This window comes from Schistocerca nitens, chromosome 5 (assembly GCF_023898315.1).
Source record: "Schistocerca nitens isolate TAMUIC-IGC-003100 chromosome 5, iqSchNite1.1, whole genome shotgun sequence".
In the NCBI taxonomy this organism is placed as follows: Eukaryota; Metazoa; Arthropoda; class Insecta; order Orthoptera; family Acrididae; genus Schistocerca; species Schistocerca nitens.
This window is the reverse complement of record NC_064618.1, coordinates 873,521,027-873,547,182: the sequence shown is the minus strand read 5'-3', so window position 1 is coordinate 873,547,182 and position 26,156 is coordinate 873,521,027. Positions and strand designations below refer to the sequence as shown.

The window sequence follows — 26,156 nt, the reverse complement described above, 5'->3', positions numbered from 1 at the left end:
ATGTTGCAATTTTCTAATGCCGCAACTTCTCTGTATACTACACCATCATCCGCGAAAAGCCGCATGGAACTTCCGACACTGTCTACTAGGTCATTTATATATACTGTGAAAAGCAATGCTCCCATAACACTCCCCTGTCGCACGCCAGAGGTTACCTTAACGTCTGTAGACGTCTCTCCATTGAGAGTAACATGCTGTGTTCTTTTTGCTAAAAACTCTTCAATCCAGCCACACAGCTGCTCTGATATTCCGTGGGCTCTTACTTTGTATATGTGCGAATCGGTCCCTTAACTACTGCCTTCCAGACATAGCTGCGTGAAATTTACAAGAATTCCTCAAATCTACGGCTGTACTTATTCGTGGCGCAGCACCGCACTCTCAAACGACCAGTCTTTAACGTGCAGCAGTTGTGTAACGTGTGGGTAGACATCTGGGGCCATATACCTCCAGAAACCAATCAAGGATTTCTGCAGGGTTCGCAGGAGAGCTGTGAGTAGCGGGCGTGAGTCGTGCTTCGGTAGCTCAAATGGTAGAGCACTTGCCCGCGAAAGGCAAAGGTCCCAAGTTCGAGTCTCGGTCGGGCACACAGTATTAATCTGCCAGGAAGTTTCAATCAAGGATTTGTCAAAAGGCTGCTGTACTGCGTTCCCAAGTTGTATCAACACACCACTGAGTTAGGTGGCCATAAGGTGTTGGATCGGCAGTCCACGCCAGTCTGCGACTCGCCCAGTGGGTACGGAAGCAGAAGAAACAAGCTGCGGAAGCGGACTGGGGTAAGAGTGACGATAGAGTTGACGTCTCGATGAGGACGCGTGTGAGCAGCCGGCCGGGGTGAGTACGGCCCAGAGTGGCAGGGCAGGCGTCGCGGCGCTAATGGGTGGCGCGAGGCGTCGCCTCTGGCGTCGGCGGCGTCGGCGTCGCTCCCCGGATTTCCCTAATGGGCGCCGGCGCGAGCGCGTGCCTTTCTCAGGGCGGCCAATCTCCGGCGGAGCTGCTCTTCGCCGCCATTCAGACACCTAGCGTTCCTCTGCTGGCGTCTGTGGCTGTGAGCTCTCTATACGGCCGGAGGCTGCGCGTTAACATCCAGGAAGGCCCCGTCACAAACCAGGGTATCCTCTCGAGAGATGCGGATTATACGCGCTGGAGGTACTCCCCTCGACGACTCGAGCCCTCAGCGACCTAACGGGCGACATTAACATCTACATCTACATCTACATCTACATCTATACTCCGCGAGCCACCTTACGGTGTGTGGCGGAGGGTACTTATTGTACCACTATCTGATCCCCCCTTCCCTGTTCCATTCACGAATTGTGCGTGGGAAGAACGACTGCTTGTAAGTCTCCGTATTTGCTCTAATTTCTCGGATCTTTTCGTTGTGATCATTACGCGAGATATATGTGGGCGGTAGTAATATGTTGCCCATCTCTTCCCGGAATGTGCTCTCTCGTAATTTCGATAATAAACCTCTCCGTATTGCGTAACGCCTTTCTTGAAGTGTCCGCCACTGGAGCTTGTTCAGCATCTCCGTAACGCTCTCGCGCTGACTAAATGTCCCCATGACGAATCGCGCTGCTTTTCGCTGGATTATGTCTATCTCTTCTATTAATCCAACCTGGTAAGGGTCCCATACTGATGAGCAATACTCAAGAATCGGACGAACAAGCGTTTTGTAAGCTACTTCTTTCGTCGATGAGTCACACTTTCTTAGAATTCTTCCTATGAATCTCAACCTGGCGCCTGCTTTTCCCACTATTTGTTTTATGTGATCATTCCACTTCAGATCGCTCCGGATAGTAACTCCTAAGTATTTTACGGTCGTTACCGCTTCCAATGATTTACCACCTATGGCATAATCGTACTGGAATGGATTTCTGCCCCTATGTATGCGCATTATATTACATTTATCTACGTTTAGGGAAAGCTGCCAGCTGTCGCACCATTCATTAATCCTCTGCAGGTCTTCCTGGAGAACGTACGAGTCTTCTGATGTTGCTACTTTCTTGTAGACAACCGTGTCATCTGCAAATAGCCTCACGGAGCTACCGATGTTGTCAACTAAGTCATTTATGTATATTGTAAACAATAATGGTCCTATCACGCTTCCTTGCGGTACCAAGGGCAAGTTTTCGCTGTGAGGAGTAGTGTGGGTCCAATTACTAAACACTGAAGCACTTATCGATATGTAGATATCAGGGAGGAAAAGTTCTCCATGCAACCAGCTGTCAGTTCATAAACACACCATACAAAGCCTTTTCCGTCACCTGTGACATCAGGACCATATACAATTAAATTCGGAGCCGCTGCATACTACGCCGCAAATCCATATTATGGATTTCATCGATAACAACGATGAATGAAACATGGTTGCAATCCGTTCCTGTGATCACAGAGATCAGCTGTGCGAGAACTACTGTTCTGGTCATTAACTAATAAGTCAAAACATTTATTCAAGGGGCTACGGTCGCAGGTTCGAAACCTGCCTCGGGCATGTATGGGTGTGATGTCCTTAGATTAGTTACGTTTCAGTAGTTCAAAGTTCTAGGGGACTGATGACCGCAGCAGTTAAGTCCCATAGTGCTCAGAGCCATTTGAACCATTTATTCAAGGTACATGGTTCATTAGTAAGCACAATTCACAGACTTCACTATTCACTATAACAACCGTCGCTCATGCATTTTTACTGCTACCTATTTAATCGTGGCACGACTTCAGAATAATAAAGTGCAGGAGCCTTAACGACCTACATCAACGTCAGGTCGATAGTGTCTATGGCTTCCTTGAAAAACCCGTATACATATCTCCACCAGGTTAGAGGACGTGGGGTAACAAAACCGAAGAATAAATATGCGCTTCGTAGTAGAATAAAGCTACCTGGCGGTATGAACTACTTTTATCATAATACTTTTAATATGAAACACACTGTCACTTGTCTGTCCAGTCAGTCAGAGAGCAAATATTTGAGTCAGATACTCCTTCCACGACTTGTTCCGCGTCGTAGCAAAACGAAATAAACGTAATTTTTACGAACTTTAGAATGACTGAATGACTGTCAGGTGATACGTAAAGTGTCTCATCTTAAAGCAACTGTGTGTTGATTCCAAAACAGGTCTCAGATTCTGTGAAATAGCAATATTTACAAAGTTATGAAGAATCCCATATTATGATGAATATTTTGGTACGATTAACCCATCTCATGTGTTTGGGCTCGAGCTGCACTTAGAAAGCATTATCTTTTGTCCTGTAATACCATTTGAATGAACTTTACTTTTGAAAACATCGTTTAATTGAATTTAGACGTTGCATAACTGATCCTTTTCTCAGTACATGATAAAATTTACTGTTTAGCCAAAAGGTTAGGTAGCCCGTGACACCCATTGTTGTGTGGTGACCTTTAATTGTTATAGATCTCCAAATGGGTAGGAGTATATGGGATAATGACCTTATATGGTTCCAATATTCTAAACGTGGATTTCTTAGTGAGATTTTAAAATACGGCATCCGAAAAACCGTATGGTGCCTACGAAACAACCAAGCGCTCTGCATTGTCGTGCTGTTTTTAAAAGCATATTTTAACTATAAGGAGTATAGAATTTATGATTCGTCACTTTAGGTTAGGGTCTAAGATTCTGTTCATAGAATTATTAAAAATGACCGGTCACTGACACGAGCGTAGCGTGGTTATATTGTAATTGCCATTTAGAAGGCAACTGTGATTGTACTTAGTAACTGATTTCAAATGTTTAACAAAATGTTTCGTACTCAGTGACTTAGTATAATCAAATAACATCAATAAGGAATCTGTACGCAAATTGTTAGAAAAAATGTGAAAATGAAGTTGATACTCCAAGTTATATTCGATACAACAATTATTCAAGTGCAAGCTAGCTCAAGGAAAAATACGGTACAGTTATCATAAGGTAGGTTAAGCCACAGGAAAACAAATTGAAGTGTGAAGAATAAGCTCAAGAGTCAGCACGGAATATGTGGCGGAAAATATTAAACTGGATATGAAAGAGGAAAACTGAGTGCGTGACAAAATAATCTAGCTGCTACTTCGTAAGTTTCATGCAACTAGCTTGATTCAATAATTTGACGTACTTTCCGTTCCACTTGTAAGGAACGAACGCTACACTCTTGAATAGGAATTTTTTACTTCCCGTCTTGTGATGGAGAGCTAACACAGAAAACCAGGTAACTACATTCATTTAAGATCGACTTAATTACTCAGTAAGGCTTGTAAACTAAACACCCTTTTATTTTGTCCAACTTTGATTCCACAAGGAACCTTCCTGCACAGCGACCGTAAATTGTAAGGAGAGACACCCAGCGATGAGTCTCAGTCCAATTTGTTTCTATTACTCTGCAGGAAAAATGTGAAGATATCGAAAAAGATATGATTGTCGGAAGGACAGACTCAGCATACAGGAAAGTCAAAACAACCTTTGGTGACATTAAAAGCAACGGTGGTAACATTAAGAGTGCAACGGGGATTCCACTGTTAAATGCAGAGGAGAGAGCAGATAGGTGGAAAGAATACATTGAAAGCCTGTATGAGGGTGAAGATTTGTCTGATTGGATAGAAGAAGAAACAGGAGTCGATTTAGAAGAGATAGGGGATCCAGTATTAGAATCGGAATTTAAAAGAGCTTTGGAGGACTTACGGCCAAATAAGGCAGAAGGGGTAGATAACATTCCATCAGAATTTCTAAAATCATTGGGGGAAGTGGCAACAAAACGTCTGTTCACGTTGGTGTGTAGAATATATGAGTCTGGCGATATACCATCTGACTTTCGGAAAAGCATCATCCACACAACTCCGAAGACGGCAAGAGCTGACAAGTGCGAGAATTATCGCACAATCAGCTTAACAGCTCATGCATCGAAGCTGCTTACAAGAATAATATACAGAAGAATGGAAAAGAAAATTGAGAATGCGCTAGGTGACGATCAGTTTGGCTTTAGGAAATGTAAAGGGACGAGAGAGGCAATTCTGACGTTACGGCTAGTAATGGAAGCAAGGCTAAAGAAAAATCAAGACATTTTCATAGGATTTGTCGACCTGGAAAAAGCGTTCGACAATATAAAATGGTGCAAGCTGTTAGAGATTCTGAAAAAAGTAGGGGAAAGCTATAGGGAGAGACGGGTCATATACAATATGTACAACAACCAAGAGGGAATAATAAGAGTGGACGATCAAGAACGAAGTGCTCGTATTAAGAAGGGTGTAAGACAAGGCTGTAGCCTTTCGCCCCTACTCTTCAATCTGTACATCGAGGAAGCAATGATGGAAATAAAAGAAAGGTTCAGGAGTGGAATCAAAATACAAGGCAAAAGGATATCAATGGTAAGATTCGCTGATGACATTGCTATCCTGAGTGAAAGTGAAGAAGAATTAAATGATCTGCTGAACGGAATGAACAGTCTAATGAGTACACAGTATGGATTGAGAGTAAATCAGAGAAAGACGAAGGTAATGAGAAGTAGTAGAAATGAGAACAGCGAGAAACTTAACATCAGGATTGATGGTCATGAAGTCAATGAAGTTAAGGAATTCTGCTACCTAGGCAGTAAAATAACCAATGACGGACGGAGCAAGCAGGACATCAAAAGCAGACTCGCTATGGCAAAAAAGGTATTTCTGGCCAAGAGAAATCTACTAATATCAAATACCGGCCTTAATTTGAGGAAGAAATTTCTGAGGATGTACGTCTGGAGTACAGCATTGTATAGATGTGGTGCTATAGACGAATGTTGAAAATTAGGTGGACTGATAAGGTAAGGAATGAGGAGGTTCTACGCAGAATCGGAGAGGAAAGGAATATGTGGAAAACACTGATAAGGAGGAGGGACAGGATGATAGGACATCTGCTAAGACATGAGGGAATGACTTCCATGGTACTAGAGGGAGCTGTAGAGGGAAAAAACTGTAGAGGAAGACAGAGATTGGAATACGTCAAGCAAATAATTGAGGATGTAGGTTGCAAGTGCTACTCTGAGATGAAGAGGTTAGCACAGGAAAGGAATTCGTGGCGGGCCGCATCAAACCAGTCAGTAGACTGATGACCAAAAAAAAAAAAAAAAAGAAAAAAAAACTCTAGCATATCTAGATATCGGCTGTAAATAGTCATCTCCAGTGCTAAAATACAAGGAAAGTTACAGAATAAAATCGATTTGGTATGTAACTGTATTTTATCATGACTATCTTCAACAATGTCTTATAAATGCGTTAATTTTCATTTCTAAAGTGACACACTAATTTTGTATAAGATATTATATGAACAAATAAATGATCCTTTGTATAGGTATTCATGGATCGCTTCAACATAAAGATATTCGAAAGTACTTTGTAATTTGGCATTTCTTGAACATTTCAAAGTAATATGCAAATACGCTTCTTGATTTTAGAACTTATAAAAAATATAGAAAAAGGTGATTTAAACTATTGTATTGAAACAAAGCTCTGTTTGTTCGTGATATACTTGCACTACATGATGTCAACTAAGACCGTTGTACTCGTTGGAAACAACCGCCTCAGTTTCCTTCTGCCTATACACCTGTAAGAACATAAGGTGAAATGCACTGCCGCGGGTCAGGTGATTGTAACGCAAATGGTACGTTGATCAGAACGGATTGCTGCTGCTGGATAACATGGTGTTCACTTATTGTTCTATGTAAAGTAAATTAATTTTGATTCTGTTATTTTTCTTGTGTTTTAGTGGTGAAGATAGCTATTGTAGATTTGTAAGAATAATAAAAACTAATCCGATTTGCAACTGACTGCTGTGCGCCTCTCCTTATAGTCTCCATTTCTTTTGCTCTTCGGGTTCCTTACGTTTTCTCTCATGTCCTTTAAATCACAGGCCAGTATCAACAGGCCGGCCGTAGTGGCCGAGCGTTTCTAGGCGCTACTTTCTGGAACCGCGCAACCGCTACGGTCGCAGGTTCGAATCCTGTCCCGGGCATGGGTGTGTGTGATGTCCTTAGGTTAGTTAGGTTTAAGTACTTCTAAGTTATAGGGGACTGATGACCTCAGAAGTTAAGTCCCATAGTGCTCAGAGCCATTTGAACCATTTGGTATCAACACCCATCCCTGAAAATGGCAATCTTGATTTCAGGAACAGTTGCCCCATTTCTTCGCTAAGGGGTGAAGGGAAGCTTGAGTCTGTCGCAAGGTGATGGGATCGGGTTTTCGTCGTTAATTGATAATCGGTTACCTAAATTGTAGATCAGTCTTTTGGAGACATCAAGCTCATCATGTGTATCGTCGCCTCTGTCCTTTGACGGTGGCCTCGGTTCAGTGAGGCAAAGAGCCCGCAAGTTTCTTCAAATATGTCGTATCCAGCCGAGCCACAAATTTGTCATTATATTCAGCAGAGCTACCAAGGTAAGCTGATGGCTGCTTTTCACCCACTGATCGAAACCGAACAGATATTTTTATAAATTCAAGATAGCGTGATTTGTCGGGTCAGCTGAGGAACGATATGTCGGCTGCGTGTATGCACACAATCGTGTGAGGCCGGAAGTTGTCATCTTGGAAGACGGGAGTGTGCACAGCAAACGCACAATAAAGGTGTCAAATAAATGGCAATACTTGGGCATCGAATATGGTAAAATAATCCTACTGGTTCATGATAAAAAGTAACCTGAATTAAACTGCAGAGATCACGGTGCAAAAAGCACCACCAAAACATCACAGAACCACTTTTGGGCTAAAGAACCGACGCCAGACACTGGGGGTTAAACACGTTAATTGGGCCGCCGGAGCACACTTCTCCTTATATCATTTGAAAATAAGAGAAATTGGGATTTTACGGAACCACCCTACACGTTCTCAGCTTTTGTCCAGATCAGCTTTTATGTTTTTTATCCCAATGAAAATGTGCGATTTTAAATCGCGCTCAGAGCATTTACATTTAGTGCGCTGCCCGAATATAAATGTCCGATGCATGCAGATGCTCTCGGAATGTTCTCGCGGAAAGTGCCTCACCTATGGTAGCTAATTTTTTTTTTTAAAAGAAAATGAGGGAGCTCCTTAGATAATTGACAAGAGTTAAGGAAGACTGAGAACACGGCGAAATTTCATCAAAAGTCAAAGCAGCATTTGTAAAAGTTAACTAATTACACGTCGCAAGTACTTACACAAATTATGCAACAGATTTCCTCAGTCAGTAGTTTTATATCATTTTTAGCAAATTAGAAGAATTCACTGCATGAATACGGAAAACTCATGGAAACTTGCAGTTCAGATTTGATTACGTTTGTAGTCCTACTCCTTACATCTGTCCACTTATTATTCATCAGAGAAAATACGCTCTCGGTGTGAACATTACTTTCTGATGTACTCATAACATAACCCACCAGTTTAGCGACGTTTTCAAAATTCACATTTTTTTGATTTCAAAGTAGTTAAAACTTTGGTTGATTTCTGGCTAAGAGCCTCTAAAGAGACGGCACATTTAATTGCACCATTACAACTACACAATTTCTCATATAATTCACCTTCGTTCACACAATCCACATTGACACATTCCACAACTCTGTGCTTGTCATTAAATGTTAATTCACATTTTAGACATTGTGAGATTAAGCACTTTAAACTATCATCAAATCTGTTAACTAAGGAAGAATTTATAGAATTCAGTGAAGTTGTTCTCAACAGCAGATTTCAAATTTCAATCAGGAACGGTGGCTAACAGTTTAGGAGTACCACTACCAAAAGATGTCTCCCTTTCTCTGTCTAATTTCACCAGTTATTTTAACTGTACAACTTCAAGAGATTCCATAATACTAAGGTTGGAATTCTCCAAATACTTTGCTTTTTAAATGAAAACGTTTCCAATATTCACAAACGAACTAATATTAGCCTGAACAATTTTGTCTACTTCTGTATTTTCATTGCAAAAATACGCTATGAAAACTTTAGGACTTACGCTTTTAAAACAGTATTTCAGAGGTTTCAAGTTTTCTAGAAGCCTTTCTAAAATAGAAGTGAGAGATAACCATCAAATATTTAAAAATTACTTTATGCAAACACAGTTAGTATTTTTTTATATATTTACCCAGACTTGTTTCGACACCTATCTGTCATCTTCTGTGGATGAAATTTTTATTTCTTAAAATTGCACCGCTAAATGTATTTCATTATTATACACTGGTATTTTGTGCTCTTTCTCGTCTTTTTTTCTTTTTTTTTTGGCAGCATGTCATCTGCAAAATTTTTCGTTCTGTTTCGTGTCTGTGATTGGTGTCTGGATCAGCTGCTGTTCATTGCACTGTTTCCAATCAGTTTTTCACTACATTTTTGCTCACTAGTTCACCTCCCATGCGCTTTCACAAAAATTGTCGAAACGTGATCTGAGCAGACACTTCAGACTCCATACTCATTATATAAGTTACAGAAAGGAAAAGTCAGGGACATATTGGAAGAAATTGAAATTTACATCCATATGAAAGATCAATCAGACAGAGTTTTAAAAGAGGAAAATGATCTGCGAAATGGGAAATTCCTAGACAACGTTCTACCAGCTCTACGACGAAGCATTACAGAAACATAGGATGTAAAATTATCCCTACACCTATTAATAAGTATGACTGTATTGCGAAACATCAACCGACCATAAAGCAGTTTTTACTTGACTCTCATAGTTTTCAGTAGTGATTCATTAGAGTACTGTGACAGATTTCATACATAAGATCTTTGTACCAACTACTCAAAAAATGACGTGCTCCAAAAACAAAAGAACAAATATTTATAAGTTATTTTTAAGAAATTACGTACAGCCATATTTACACCAATGACGAACGGTAAGTAAACATAATTGAGAAGAAAAGCATATGCAGGTTTATTAACAAATTTCTGTAAAATAATTCTAATCTTCCTAGTGCTACGTACACGATCACATGGGCTTTATACACAAGAGCTTTTCAGCAACTGCTCGAAAGTCACGTGCTCATAAAATAGCGTAAAACATCTCAGATTTATTTTATGAGCACAACATGGAGTCATAGGAGCAACGACATTCATAGCAAAGTTTACTAATAAAAAAATCATCCATAAAATAAGTTATAATGCGCCTAGTATATCTACAGATATTACTTGTTTCCACATCAACATCACAAAAGTCAGTAATGTATCCAACGTATAACGCTTCGGTTTTAGACACTTAAAAATGGCCTAAGGCCGAAATTGTACAATCGTACATGAAATAGAGAGAGTATCAGCTGAAGGCATCATGAAATCTTTCAAAAAAAAACCTGTATGTATGTTAACAGTGAAATACGTTTTATTGTTGTAATAAGCGCGTGTAGCTGATTTAATTGTGAAACCATCCGTGGATGAATAAACAATTAATAAGTGTATATGGTTTTACTGCCCAACAGCTATTGTTAAAAGTCCATGGTTGTATAAACCCATTTTATTCGGCTGACTAGTCAGATATACACAACAGGTAAATAAATAGAAAGCCGTCAGTCCCTCTTGGTGGACTTGCTGCTCGACCTCTTAGCTTTGGATCCACCGGAAGTCCCCTTCAGTAGCCGCAGTCCAGCCTTCAGCGCTCCCCCTGTGATGAGGAGCACCAGCAGTACTACGGCGAGCAGCGCCGCGACGACATCTAGCAGGAAGTACTGGTACCAGGCGAGGTCCAGCGCCGCGGACCTGAGGTGCGGCGCCCCCTGGTGCCTCATCACGTACTCCGTCCAGTAGACCGCCTCGTCCAGAGGCTTCCTGGGGCGGTCGTTGAAGATGCGGGACAGCCGCTGGGCGTTCTCTCGGTACCTGCACACCGAGGGTCTAGAGTTACACATATATTGATGTCCAAATGAACAGCAGTTGCCAATACTTATATAGTTTGTCCACATCGTCCTGAACGAAAGGTTTCTAGTCCTGGATCGGTTGAAATCATTCGATTTTCGGCCACGAGTGTTTTGTGCCTGGGTGCTGCCAACATTGGGGACCTAAGAGTACACTCTGTGGATGTACTGTGGCCATTACGAAGTGATTATCACACGACGATGAATCAGCAAGCACATATGTTGTGAGCGTGTGGGTGCTATTCTGTAATTCTGCGCAATGGATTAATCTGAGATTTACCCTGTGGCTCCTGCAAGATGCAATTTCCACCCCCACACTGCTACAGAACTCAGACAGACGCTCCTAACGTTGCAAAGAGATATGCCTGAAAACCTCTCATAAATAAATATCTTCTCGAGTCGTCCGTTGTAAGGAAATGACACAAAAATTCATAAAATTACTAGTGGGATACTTGGGTACTGGAGTAGTGCTAGTTAGTGTAAGAAAAACATGAAACTAACGAAAATTATTATTTATTACGCAAAAATTCTGAGAAATCACAATGGCACTTTTAGTTATGAACTGAACACGTTACTTCCTGGTTCTTTTCGCAATGTGAAATTACCTCTCAAGGATAGGATTCGCTAATGAAATTTCTATACAAAGTTTAAGTTTGTTATTGATTTGGCAGAATGGCTGAGAGCCGCGCCTACTCAACTTGAATAATTATCCGTTAGAATGTTGCTAGGTACAGTCGAGGCTGTCGCGTGTGAAATTCAGTGAAGTCTACTCACGCTCTCGTTACGTGTTCTCGCTCCAAGAGCGACAACGGAACGGCCCCTCTCCACGCCAGACGTGAAGGGGTATATCTTTTGGTCTCTTCCATTACTCCTTCAGCTCAAGGCGTCAGAAATATCGTCTGCCAATCAGCATTGCCCTTCTAAAACGGGAGAATGACGTTTCGTTTAAGGCGACCAATCCGGAAATCTGTAGTATCGGCGTTTGGCGTTTGCTGTCTCCCTGTGAAAATCTCTGAAACTGCGTGCTATGTTTAAAGAGTGCGTAGCCTGGCCGCTCCCACACAATGTAGCGTAATTTGCTTTTAAACTGAACACGGGGTCGTTCCCCCTTTCCCTCGGGTAGACGCTGTCCACTCCACGGGCGGTCACCGACCGACGTAGATGGGTTGGGACTGGCCTCCTGGCGTGCGGTTGCCTCTCTCGAACTAAAAGCTCCTGCGACCGTCGTGTCTGAAATGTATGTGTGTATGCCAGCCTCGAGAATTTCGACCACGGTGCACACTTGCGATTTATTAGGTATTTGCATATCGTTTACATGAATTCATACAACATTTACCTTATCTTATCGAGTTTGGGTTCGAATGAAGCGTCTTGATGTGTGGAATATGACTGTCAGGGCGGAATATGTAAGCAATGAAGGTCAGGAGACCACGACGTCTTACAATGTAAGGAAAGTGCAAGCTGTTTCCTCTGACAACCCACTTGCCCCAAATCTATTTGTTGGAGTTTAGTAGCTGGAGCTCTCTTCCTCCATCACCCCCTCCGCTACCCGCCCAGGAAACTCGGCCAGGACGGTAGGAATGGAATAGAGATGAATGACCATTGAGAGGGTGAAGTTTCTGTTTCATAAGGTGTTCTATTACATGCTATAAAACACATACCTTCCGTTAACGAGTGTACTTCCTCTGGAAGCGTACTTAGACAGGTAAACCGAGTATATTTTTTATGGCTCATATACTGCAAAAATGTTTGAACTGCATTTATTTTATTATCTAAGTTTCGAATAGTATGATTGTATCCCTTAATCTATCCTGTCTTGGGCCGAGCGAGATGGCGCAGTGGTTACCACGCTAGACTCGCATTCGTGAGGACGACGGTTCAAACGCAAGTCCGCCCAACCTTGCTAAGTTTTTCTGTGATTTCCCTACATTGCTTCAGGCAAATTCCGGGATGGTTCATTTGAAAGGCCACGGCCGACTTTTTTCCCATCCTTCCCTAATACGATGGGATTAATGACTGTGTGTTTGCTCCCCTCCCCCAAATCAACCAAGCAACATGTCTTGCGGTATTCCTTTCTTCTCTGTATAGACACTACAGCCTGTATCCCAATAACCCCTTTTGCAGATCCTATTCCTTATTTATTACCATTTTCACCCTCTAGTGCTCATTTCAGCAGCGAGTTACCACAAGTCTGTCCCCTCTGGTAACAGACCCCTATTGGCATTTTTCAGCCATTCGTCTAAATACTTCTTCATTTAATACCTCAACTTTAATATTTTTTTTTCCAGAACATAACATTTGAGATGCTTCCGTCTGTAGTACCCAGAGTTGAAAAGCATCTCAGTCATTGTACAAAGCTTTGGGCCTGCAACCCTAGACGGCAAACGGCTAGAAGATAAGAACATCCATTTCCCGCATCCGTCGGCCGTCGTAATTTAATATTGGTGATGGCGATTGTTGTCGACTTACGTGGTGGGCATTAAATTTTGATTTACAGTTAAATGCTTTTGTGAAGTTCTCCTTTTTAACAATATTAATCTTAAATTATTTGTTACCTTAATGAAAGTTAGACTAGCTGAATCTTAAAACATGAGAATATAAGTTGAACAATGGAATAAACTTTTCATATTAATTTCCTTGGCTATTCACTTCACTTAAAGCAAAAAATCTTAGTTATTAGTTATAATTGCGGCCCACACACGCGCGAGAGTATTTCTTATTACCTCCGTTAACCATTTCATTGTAGTCGGAGTCCTGGCTCCGGCTCTCGGCTGTGGTACTGAAAATAAGAACCTTAAAGCTACGTATTTTCTGCAAAATCGGGCGGTTGTGGAGAAAAATGTATATTATGTTAATAGCGGGCGAGTTTTTCGCTTCCGCTAGTTTTTTATAAGTTAATATCGCCACGTAATAGCGTCGTTGGCTGTATGGGCCGCTGCGATTGTTGAACTGTAAATTACTCGAATGCGGGTTAATTCAAAGAAGGCGGACATGAAATCGGGTTCACCCCTTACAAATTAAAACTGAACCAAATTATTAAATCAATATATTATCTGCTTAATTAGTACAAATATGCTTACATTTGCCAGCACTCGCAAGATGTCCGTCTACACACAACCAAGACAAGAGATGAAGTGAAGACGACTAAAAAATTAACAAAAGAGCGTATCTTGTCGTCTCTTTAGATCATTTTGTTATATTTCTTTGCCCTCGAAACTTACACGGAGAAATGATTATTTTACGGGTACATGAGAAAAATGTATATTATTCAATTTTTAAATGTCTCTTCTTTATAAATACTGTTTTTTTAAGTCTTTTCGTATTATTTCACTCGGGACGCTATACATTGGAGTTATGGATTTGGAAATTTGCAGTGATTCGTTTGGGAAGGGTGTCATAGGGCCATTATACCTTCTCTTGAGACAAGCTGGCCCATAACTATTGTAACTTGTCCACGTTGTCCCATGTACTGGCACTGGAATGGAACTGATGTCCGAGTTGGTCGCTCATATGTTCTATCAGGGAACTGATGTGGGGTCTTGCTGAGTATGGAGTATCTCAACATCTGGCGCACAGTTCAGGGCGTCACGTGGCGTGTATGAACGAGCATTATTCTACTGAAAAGTGGCACCACCATACAGTCAGATGAGAGGCAACAGCTGAGCACACAGCATGTTGGCAACAAAACACCGCGCCGTCCGAGTTCTCTCAGTCTCTACCAGACGTGAGCTGGGGTCATACCGCCGGCCGGAGTGGCCGAGCGGTTGTAGGCGCATCAGTCTTGAACCGCGCGACCGCTACGGACGCAGGTTCGAATCCTGCCTCGAGCATGGATGTGTGTGATGTCTTTAGGTTAGTTAGGTCTAAGTAGTTCTACGTTCTAGGGGGCTGATGACCTCAGAAGTTAAGTCCCATAGTGCTCAGAGCAATTTGGGGTCATACCCAATGACGCCAGGAGCAACACAGCTGTGCCTCTCAAAAATCATTGGAAGAATGAGACTTCCCCTTACACTGCCACCATAGTCACTAACGATGGACATCCATGGTAGTGCAGTCCCTTGATTCTTAAACAAATACAATGCGACACTATTCACTGGTGGCAAAAAATAAAAACACCTACAGCCGTCCTTATGATTTTATTTTATTTTGTCGCTACCAGTTTAGTTTCAATGCTTCATTGTGTCATCTTCACGCTCTTTTTGGTGTGGTACAGGTTGATATGATCCCCATGCATAACCCATCAGTATCCAGCATTACTGGATATGCAGATGTGTCAGCACTCCAACCATCAACTGCGTATCCAGTAATGATGGCTACTAATGCGTTATGCATAGGGATCGTATCAACCTGTACCGCATCAAAAAGAGCCTGAAGATCACGCAATGAAGCGTTGAAACTCGTAGCGACAAAATAAAATAAGATCATAAGGACGGCTGTAGGTGTTTTTATTTTTTGTCACGATAGTAAACGGCCGTCGTCCCAGAGACCTCCTGCTTACAGGATGGACATACAGAAGCTATTCACTGGCCGCCCATACTTCCTCGTTATGGCACCAGTCCAAACACAGCTGTTCACGTTGTGTGCACATTACGACGGTCCTCCCTTGCGGAGATCTGACGTCGCCGACCAGTAACTTGACAACGAGTATGCCAGCCCTCATGTTCCCAATGCAGTCCAGCGTCGGACCACTACCACATATGAATGATCCCTTCCTCAAAAATAAATAAATAAATAAATTTGGGTAAGGCACTCTCTGACGTGCCAGATATATGGAGGCATACAACGAGAGCCCTTTCAAAATCTGTTACTCAGTTCCAGCCTGCTGGATGGCAATAGACTGCAACTTATTATGATTCAGTGATACTATAAAACCGTGAAAGTTGCACAGAAATTTGTTTTTTATTTAACTGACGACCAGTTTCGGACTTCTTTCCATTACCAAGACATCCTCCAGAACAGAGTGTACTGCGTTACAGGTAACGGAAGGTCAATCAAAGTGCAGATACGTTCGACAAGATGATTACACACCACACGACATACGTCCTCCCATAAGGTGTCTACCGTGGCCATATTGGTTGTACGAGTGGTTACTACTTGCATGCGACAGTCCAGAGCTGCGTACAGGAAATATATTTGCTTGAGTACTGAACATCGTTAAAACTCAGGTTGGGGTCATTGAAGAGAGTGTGCCACTGTGAGTCATAACTAACCTTTATTTCGCAGTTTTGCATAGTAAAACAAACAACCTCCACATGGCGCAATCCCTTCAGCGCCCTCAAGGACTAATGTCGTATGTAATCACCTTGTCAAATGCATTTGTACTTTGATTGGCTTTATGTAATGCATATGTACATTTTGAGGTGGTACACCCTGTTCTACAGTGTGGCTTGATAATGGAACATTTAAAAAATGCTTTTGTGCAACTTTTACGGTTTTAGAACTCCATTGACTGTCTGTTAGGTGCCGGTAATAGTCTCACTCCTTCCTAGTGATCACTCACCATATGGCGACGTTCATGCCTCCTGTATGCCTTACCAGCCCTGGTAACAACACTAATGCACTCTGGTGTCTATCCTACCTGCGACAGAAAATTGCAACTCTAATCAGTTACATAGTCTCTGATCGTACGTACGTGAACAAAGTTACGTCGCCATTCAACATTGTCTTTTGGGAGCTTCACTTTTTTTCGTCAGAGAGGCTATGTTATTAGCGGGGACGTGAAATAGTCCCATTGAGCAGAGACCATAGATTGCTCTCGCACTCCTTCCCATGCCATAAGTTGCCTTGCGGAGTGTAAAGATATAGAAATACTAATCTCTAGTCCGACAGCTATTTTTCGTAGGTAGTTGCCGGGAGAAAACATCTCCAGTCTGGCGCAAACGTCAAAAAATGATAGATGTGAGAGCCGTGTGTCGACTCGTGTTCAGATTGCATTGGTTGTCCTTTTCTTCCCCTGACACGTTTGTTTGATATGTTGTCTGTCATTAAGTGGCTGCTTGGTTGTCTTTTCCCTCTGCTATCGATATACGGGAGAGCTCCCCACGTGTTGGTTGTATACAGAATCGCCCCACGAGTAGTTGCTGTTCATTTTGCCTTGGTGGGACGTTAACAAGCTTCTTTAAATCCTCCGTTTCAATACTGGAGTTTAAAAGGAGACACCTAACATGAAAGAGCGATCACTACCCGTCAACGTTGCAGAGAAGTGAACTCCGGTGACAGAGCGTGTTGTCGCGTGACCGTGGCGTGTCGGGTACGCTGGCGACGCGTGCGCGGTCGGATGTGTGGATCCTGGCCATCGGAGGTCGTGTACTGCCTGTTCGAGCATAATTGCAAGTTAAGTTCGTAGAAGGTTTAATCATTAAGTAATAATTTTGTGTAACCAGCGCCTCTTCTTCCTTGTGGCCTCCGGCGACCGGGTTTCCTGTCCCTGGCACCGGTGTAATTGAAGACAGTGATCTTTCCCCCCTCTCGTTACTGTCCGATGGGAGGTGTAGTTTTGGCAGTTTAATTGTTTCGCTATTCTGTCGTGGGTTATGAGTAAATTCATGCTTCTTGTTGGTTGATCATGTGGTCGCTCATTCAGGACCGTGTGGTGTAATGTTTCCTTGCACGAGGTTAGCTCTAATTCTGTCAGCAAGATAAGCCATCTTATAACAAGTTTTCGCTGGCTTAAAGTCGGTGCAGTGACCAGCCTGAGAGTGGCAATTGTGTTTACGGGCGTATTTAAATTGGTCAGTATTCTGTCTAGCCTGAGCATCCCTGAGTGGGTGATTTGTGTCCGCCTTACACGGGTCAGTCATATCTGTTATGTTCTAATGATATTCCAGGACACTTTTGTTTAAATTTTTTTTAATTCCTCCAAGTTTGTAAATTCCTTATAATGCCATTAATCGTGTGTTTGATGAGACCTGTTTTATTTTTTTTAATGGCGGTGATGGTAGCTTCACTACCTCACCGTACCTTATTAACAAAGTTTTGTATTTACTTTAGTAGCCTGTTTACTAACGTTCTTTAAATTTCTTTAAATTGTTGTATTGCTATAAATTACTTAGATTGCCGCTAGCGGCGTGTTTTAAAAGGCTGCTATTTTCTGTAAGATACTAATAAAACATTTGTGAAAGTCTCAACTCGACAGTAAACTACTGGAAATTTGGCCACGTTTCCCAACTTGTGGTGTGGCTTGTAGTAACCGCAACCACTGTGTGTGTCAATGTGGTTCAATGTACTCCAAACACAATAGTCACATTTATTTGCCAAATCAGGGCTCGCCATAGTGTGAGGCTCAGCTTGCTTAAAGGGCGTCCTTTACCTGGGGACGGTGAGCACCTCGTTCAGGGCCCACTGCAGTGATGCCTCGGTGATGTTGCTGATGGCGACCGTGACTGCGTAGCCCTGCCTCTGCGCCTGCGCCATGTTTAGCAACTGGTCGCCGAACACGGGGATTCCCACCAGCGGCACGCCCCTGGCCGTCGCCTCCTGCGTGCTGAGCAGCCCGCCGTGCGTGATGAACGCCCGCACGTTCTTGTGGGCTGGAACACAGGGGGAGCAAGAGCTGTAGCCGTCACGCTCGCCAGTACACAGGTGGTACACTGCAGTCGTGGTACTGTGTTGCCTGATTTCCATTACACCGTCTCTGCAACATCTCTGGAAAACCAGAGCTGTTCATCAAAAAGACGATAGCCATACAGTCACTTCACCAAGAAAGTGTACGCCGTTATCTGTGTGAAAAAAGACACTATTACAAAAATATGTCCACATGAAAATACATGTTATTACAAATTGCGCAATTAACTAATAGTTAATCGCCGCCATTATCAATTATAGCTTGGCACCTTTCTGGCATGAAGATTTTCCGCATATTCTCTCTGTACCGATCTTCGTACCATCCTGATTTCATACGACAGCTGCTTCAAAGTACACTACTGGAAATGGAAAAAAGAACACATTGACACCGGTGTGTCAGACCCACCATACTTGCTCCGGACACTGCGAGAGGGCTGTACAAGCAATGATGACACGCACGGCACAGCGGACACACCAGGAACCGCGGTGTTGGCCGTCGAATGGCGCTAGCTGCGCAGCATTTGTGCACCGCCGCCGTCAGTGTCAGCCAGTTTGCCGTGGCATACGGAGCTCCATCGCAGTCTTTAACACTGGTAGCATGCCGCGACAGCGTGGACGTGAACCGTATGTGCAGTTGACGGACTTTGAGCGAGGGCGTATAGTGGGCATGCGGGAGGCCGGGTGGACGTACCGCCGAATTGCTCAACACGTGGGGCGGGAGGTCTCCACAGTACATCGATGTTGTCGCCAGTGGTCGGCGGAAGGTGCACGTGCCCGTCGACCCGGGACCGGACCGCAGCGACGCACGGATGCACGCCAAGACCGTAGGATCCTTCGCAGTGCCGTAGGGGACCGCACCGCCACTTCCCAGCAAATTAGGGACACTGTTGCTCCTGGGGTATCGGCGAGGACCATTCGCAACCGTCTCCATGAAGCTGGGCTACGGTCCCGCACACCGTTAGGCCGTCTTCCGCTCACGCCCCAACATCGTGCAGCCCGCCTCCAGTGGTGTCGCGACAGGCGTGAATGGAGGGACGAATGGAGACGTGTCGTCTTCAGCGATGAGAGTCGCTTCTGCCTTGGTGCCAATGATGGTCGTATGCGTGTTTGGCGCCGTGCAGGTGAGCGCCACAATCAGGACTGCATACGACCGAGGCACACAGGGCCAACACCCGGCATCATGGTGTGGGGAGCGATCTCCTACACTGGCCGTACACCACTGGTGCTCGTCGAGGGGTCAGTGAATAGTGCACGGTACATCCAAACCGTCATCGAACCCATCGTTCTACCATTCCTAGACCGGCAAGGGAACTTGCTGTTCCAACAGGACAATGCACGTCCGCATGTATCCCGTGCCACCCAACGTGCTCTAGAAGGTGTAAGTCAACTACCCTGGCCAGCAAGATCTCCGGATCTGTCCCCCATTGAGCATGTTTGGGACTGGATGAAGCGTCGTCTCACGCGGTCTGCACGTCCAGCACGAACGCTGGTCCAACTGAGGCGCCAGGTGGAAATGGCATGGCAAGCCGTTCCACAGGACTACATCCAGCATCTCTACGATCGTCTCCATGGGAGAATAGCAGCCTGCATTGCTGCGAAAGGTGGATATACACTGTACTAGTGCCGACATTGTGCATGCTCTGTTGCCTGTGTCTATGTGCCTGTGGTTCTGTCAGTGTGATCATGTGATGTATCTGACCCCAGGAATGTGTCAATAAAGTTTCCCCTTCCTGGGACAATGAATTCACGATCTTCTTATTTCAATTTCCAGGAGTGTATATACTGAATTTTTTAAGCTTCACCTTAATATATGACCAAAGATTCCGAACGGATTTGCATCTGGAGACACTGAAGGCCAGTCCATAGTCCACACCCCGTTGTCTTTGTTTCCGAGCTGTACAGAGACGGCTGCGATGTTTCAGATCATTGTCCCTTTGAGGCACAAACTATGCCTCGTTTGAAGCAAATAGCTTCTTAACAGACCTCAGGAGTCATTTTTGATGAATATTTCAATTTTTTAGTGTTTAAATTGGCTGTAAATAAGTGCAAATAGCCAAAACTGAAACTGACAAAACTAAACATTCAAGTCTCACCCTGTTTTTCTATACACTGTGCAAAAGTCAATTTGGTACAGATTCGAGACAACTACCAGATTTCTCGCTGAGGACGTTACATTTAAAATTATTGGGTGCACTTTCTTGTGGAGCTGACTATAATGTAGGAAATTCTTTCTTCATTATAGCGTTGGGCTTTCTGAGAAAACATTCTAATGTTCCGGTACAGTGCAGATAGAACTTTTTCCACTCTTCTCGAAATACATTTAAGACTTGTGGATGAGCTTTTAGACGATTTGACCTGACACACGCTACAAACATACTAAATAGATTGGATGGTGATCGAACATATTCTGAGCAAAGCAAACAAGGAACCCTTGCACAATGATTCTCGGTTTGTAAATAGGGCAGTGATACAGATAAAGCTTAGTTTCAAAATATTGCCACAGTTTTGGAACATTTGTGCTGAAGCTTTTCATAGACACGTACATTACTTTTGTCACTGTCAAAAACTCTGATAATTTACAGTTTACACAACACTCCATTATCAAACAATAATCATCTTACACATAAGTACTTATCGTAGCACACTGTAATAACTAGAGAACATTTCATTCAATGATTGGAACAGATCTTATTTATCATTATGTATCTGCTGACTTATGGGTACTTGATATCATACATGGTCACAATTTTGTCGTGTATTATTTCATTAGTGCACTATAGGCATAGTACAGACGATGTACTCGCTAACCTATAAAAATATCCGCAGATTTGTAGGGTATCTGAATGGAAGTCGAGAGAAAAGCACCAGATATTCAGATCACCTACACTTAGTTTCATTATTGCCGATACGTATACTACATAAGCAAGGTGGGTCGCAATCCATCAGATACACACATCCAACAGTGATATTAACACTTCATAAAATCGTCTTTCAGAGCCCTACCTCTGTGTGCAAAACCATAATAAGCATCATACATACTATTCTTTTGCAGAACAGCTTCTACACAGCATCAAAAACACCAAATAAACGATGTTTTTCAGCAGCTTGTGTGTCACATGTCTATGATTGTGATACACAACTAGCTCGCTATACTCAGGAGGTAATGAGTGCTATCGACAGGGGATGTCAAACTGATTCCATATTTTTAGATTTCCAGAAGGCTTTCAACACCGTTCCTCACAGGCGTCTTCTAACCAAACTGCATGCCCATGGTATATCGCCTCAGTTGCGCGACTGGATTCGTGATTTCCTGTCAGAAAAGTCACAGTTCGTAGTAATAGACGGAAAGTCATCGAGTAAAACTGAACTAATATCCGGTGTTCCTCAAGGAAGTGTTATAGGCCCTCTACTGTTCCTGATCTATATTTACGATGTAGGAGACAATCTGAATAGCCCTCTTAAATTATTTGCAGATGATGCTGTCATTTACCGTCTTGTAAAGTCATCAGATGACCAAAACGAATTGCAAAATGATTTAGATAAGGTATCTGTGTGGTGCGAAAAGTGGCAATTGACCATGAATAAAGCAAAGTATGACGTTATCCACATGAATACTAAAAGAAGTCCGCTAAATTTCGATTACGCGATAAGTCACATAGATCTGAAGGCTGTAAAGTTAACTAAATACTTAGGGATTACAATTAAAAGTAACCTAAATTGGAACGATCACATACATAATGCTGTGGTAGAGCAAACCAAAGACTGCGATTCATTGGCAGAACACTTAGAAGATGCAACAGGTCTAGTAAAGAGAGTGCTTACACCACACTTGACCGCTCTATTCCGGAGTACTGCTATGAGGTGTGGGACCCGCATCAGGTGGGACTGGAGGATGACGTCACCAGTTTTCTCCTCCGATTGCGAAATCATTCTGTTGGCACCCACCTTGCCTAAGGAGAAATGATCATCACGATAAAATAAGAGAAATCAGGGTTTCCACAGAAAAAATTAAGTGCTCGTTTTTCCCGCGAGCCATTCGAGAGTGCAACGGTGGAGAGACGGCTTGAAGGTGGTTCATTGAACCCTCTGCCAGACAATTGTGAATAGCAGAGTAATAACGTAAATGTATATGTCTATAACCCATTATAGCCTTTCTAAGCTGTGTAGCAGGGTTTTCCTCAATGATGTACAAAGGAGCACCCTCTGCCATAAATAAACTTCTTCAGTATACTATATTTTCATAAAGTCTTATATCAATAATGGTAAATATTTTTGTTGTAGTGCCTTTTGGAGAAGCAGGCGATGGGACGTCGTATGTGGAGAGTTGTACAGTCATGGCACAGGTCCAATGCACCAATACAGGGTCGGTGAGACCCACGTGGGGACAGTTTGTGTTTTTTGTGCTGTTTTAGTTATACTAATCAGAATTTAGAGCGGAGATGAGAGGGAGCAAAACCACCTTGGTTACTTTGTGTTCGCGACTGGCGACAATGATCTGATTTTGGCGGGAATGGTCTGCTAAAGTAGAAAGTTAAACACATTGTGATGTGAGGTGTCCGACCAGATACACCTAATATCCTATAGATTCAGCCCCTCTCCGGACGTTAACTCTTATTACACCTGAATTACTGTTTCTATCATAAACGAGTGTTCTTACTGTCACCCATTTTGTGAACTAATGATTCACTCGATACTTGGCCTACCTCATTAACGGCTGGCTCCTTGGTCTAACAGGAAATAAGTATTAATCAGTGACTTTTTCCTGTTACTAACTGAAATTCTGAACAGCAGCTGTTTGAGATAGCGACCAGCTGCCTCCGTTCGACACTGTTCCGAGGACAACATTAAGATGTACTTCCCTGACAGCTGTAGTAGTCTCCACTTGAGTATTTCACCGTCTTCTCGTAGTATCTCCTTCAGTAGCTGCTGCTAGGTGTCACTGACCAATGATATCTTGATACTGGCTGGGTTTTCGCTAGACACTGGATTATATTGATACTCCAGCTGCTCATAGCCGATCCTTTATCTTCATTATCTTACTCGAATTTTCCATCTGCACGTGATCACCTTCTGTTTAATATTCTAAATGTAGTTCTGGCTTCTTTTTACCACGAATTCGTCGTTGACCCTCGCTTTGTTTGCTGCGGTGACAAATGTTAGCTCCACTTTGGCTGACCTCCAAAAGATAGCTCCTTTCCAGAGTTCGTAAACACGTTATCTTTTACAGATGTTCTGTCTGCATTTTCGTCTCATCATGTCATGGGTTGGGTCGAGTAGGGAGCAGCAGTCAATCGTTTTTTTCTCTTTATGGAATGACATAACTAAAATATTCTATGGTCATGACGTCGCCCCTTAAAGGAACAATAATGGGCACTACACATAGGCTGTTAATACATTGAAAGTTGTACGTTTTTTGTTCCTTTTACAACATCTGAAAGAAAACAGCATATTGAAGTCTACTTTTTCTGAACACGCTGTCATCCAAATCTCATATGCAACCACTACCTCGTTCCCTGCTCGTAAACACAGTCCATTTGGCTCTGGTCCAATCTCTACAATCGTGCTTATACAAATGTAACGACAGCAGTTCCCTCCACCAGGCTCATCAAACAATTTTTATAATTTACTACAATTACATTTTGAATTGCACACAAATACAATAATTAAAATAATTAATCTTATACTGCAATCGATCCTGTTGGAGGAACATCCGCAGCTGAGCATTATACAACAGTTGTAAAGTTCTTTCATTACTACACGACCGGTTTCGGGCTCTTATAAGCCCATCTTCAGGTGTCGTAACTTGGTGCTGTGGTCCCCGAGCGCCGCGATGGACGTGTACTAGGCGCGGTGTGCCACCTATGAGCGCAGAACAGGGAGTACTCCTTATTCTTAGTTAGTGAAACACTAATTACAGAATCTGACACATCATTTGTTAAAATACGTCAAGATCTGTAACTTGTAACAGTATGTACCCATATTCTTCCCTTAAAGGTACTGGAAACCCTACTTTACAATTACAAGTTATGGATCTGCATCTATGTTAAAGACTGGTGTGTCAGGGTATGTAATTAGTACTCCACTAACAAACAATAAGAAGTTTAATTTGTATAAAATGTTATCGTTACCAATTAAATTGACATCTGGCACAGAACAATGCGCATACATACGACCAGAGGATGCACATTTATTGGTAAATAGCTCTAAGATGTTGTACGCTAAGTTATCGCCTGATCAGTGAGTGTGTGAAAAAATGGATAAACAAAGGAGTATATGTAAACAAACGTCTGGGTTGATCACAATGTGTGATCAAGAGCACTGTGAAATGAGGTTTTTGCAAGACACTCACATACTGGTAATTGTGTTAAGAAAATAATTTTGTTAAACAGAAGTTTACGGACATAGTTAACGGCTAATGAACAGTTACGTGTATTCCCTAAGGTGAAAGACGTCACAGTTTCTTGTAACACGTATGCATCTCACGAAACTAAACGGAGTGTTATGGGAATAAGCAAATTATCACCTACCTGTGGCAAACCTACAGTTGTCAAATGCTCTGAGAGGGCGACTAGGTTGAGGACATTCTCATCTACATCTACATCTACATCTACATCTATACTCCGCGAGCCACCTTACGGTGTGTGGCGGAGGGTACTTATTGTACCACTATCTGATCCCCCCTTCCCTGTTCCATTCACGAATTGTGCGTGGGAAGAACGACTGCTTGTAAGTCTCCGTATTTGCTCTAATTTCTCGGATCTTTTCGTTGTGATCATTACGCGAGATATATGTGGGCGGTAGTAATATGTTGCCCATCTCTTCCCGGAATGTGCTCTCTCGTAATTTCGATAATAAACCTCTCCGTATTGCGTAACGCCTTTCTTGAAGTGTCCGCCATTGGAGCTTGTTCAGCATCTCCGTAACGCTCTCGCGCTGACTAAATGTCCCCATGACGAATCGCGCTGCTTTTCGCTGGATCATGTCTATCTCTTCTATTAATCCAACCTGGTAGGGGTCCCATACTGATGAGCAATACTCAAGAATCGGACGAACAAGCGTTTTGTAAGCTACTTCTTTCGTCGATGAGTCACATTTTCTTAGAATTCTTCCTATGAATCTCAACCTGGCGCCTGCTTTTCCCACTATTTGTTTTATGTGATCATTCCACTTCAGATCGCTCCGGATAGTAACTCCTAAGTATTTTACGGTCGTTACCGCTTCCAATGATTTACCACCTATGGCATAATCGTACTGGAATGGATTTCTGCCCCTATGTATGCGCATTATATTACATTTATCTACGTTTAGGGAAAGCTGCCAGCTGTCGCACCATTCATTAATCCTCTGCAGGTCTTCCTGGAGTACGTACGAGTCTTCTGATGTTGCTACTTTCTTGTAGACAACCGTGTCATCTGCAAATAGCCTCACGGAGCTACCGATGTTGTCAACTAAGTCATTTATGTATATTGTAAACAATAAAGGTCCTATCACGCTTCCTTGCGGTACTCCCGAAATTACCTCTACATCTGCAGATTTTGAACCGTTAAGAATGACATGTTGTGTTCTTTCTTCTAGGAAATCCTGAATCCAATCACAAACCTGGTCCGATATTCCGTAAGCTCGTATTTTTTTCACTAAACGTAAGTGCGGAACCGTATCAAATGCCTTCCTGAAGTCCAGGAATACGGCATCAATCTGCTCGCCAGTGTCTACGGCACTGTGAATTTCTTGGACAAATAGGGCGAGCTGAGTTTCACATGATCTCTGTTTGCGGAATC

General features: G+C 42.8%; 1 protein-coding gene across 2 annotated transcripts in view; it reads right to left on the bottom strand.

Annotated features, from left to right (window-relative positions):
- Positions 1 to 9,821: 9,821 nt before the first annotated feature.
- LOC126260007 (UDP-glycosyltransferase UGT5-like) overlaps positions 9,822 to 26,156 on the bottom strand; it is a 74,719-nt gene continuing 58,384 nt past the window's right edge. For both annotated transcript variants that reach the window (XM_049957166.1, XM_049957167.1), the window contains exons 5-6: positions 18,125 to 18,344; positions 9,822 to 10,780 (exon numbers count right to left, since the gene is read on the bottom strand). In XM_049957166.1, coding sequence (XP_049813123.1) covers positions 10,471 to 10,780; positions 18,125 to 18,344 — 530 coding nt within the window. In that variant the 3' untranslated portion in view covers positions 9,822 to 10,470. The remainder of the gene's footprint in view (positions 10,781 to 18,124; positions 18,345 to 26,156) is intronic.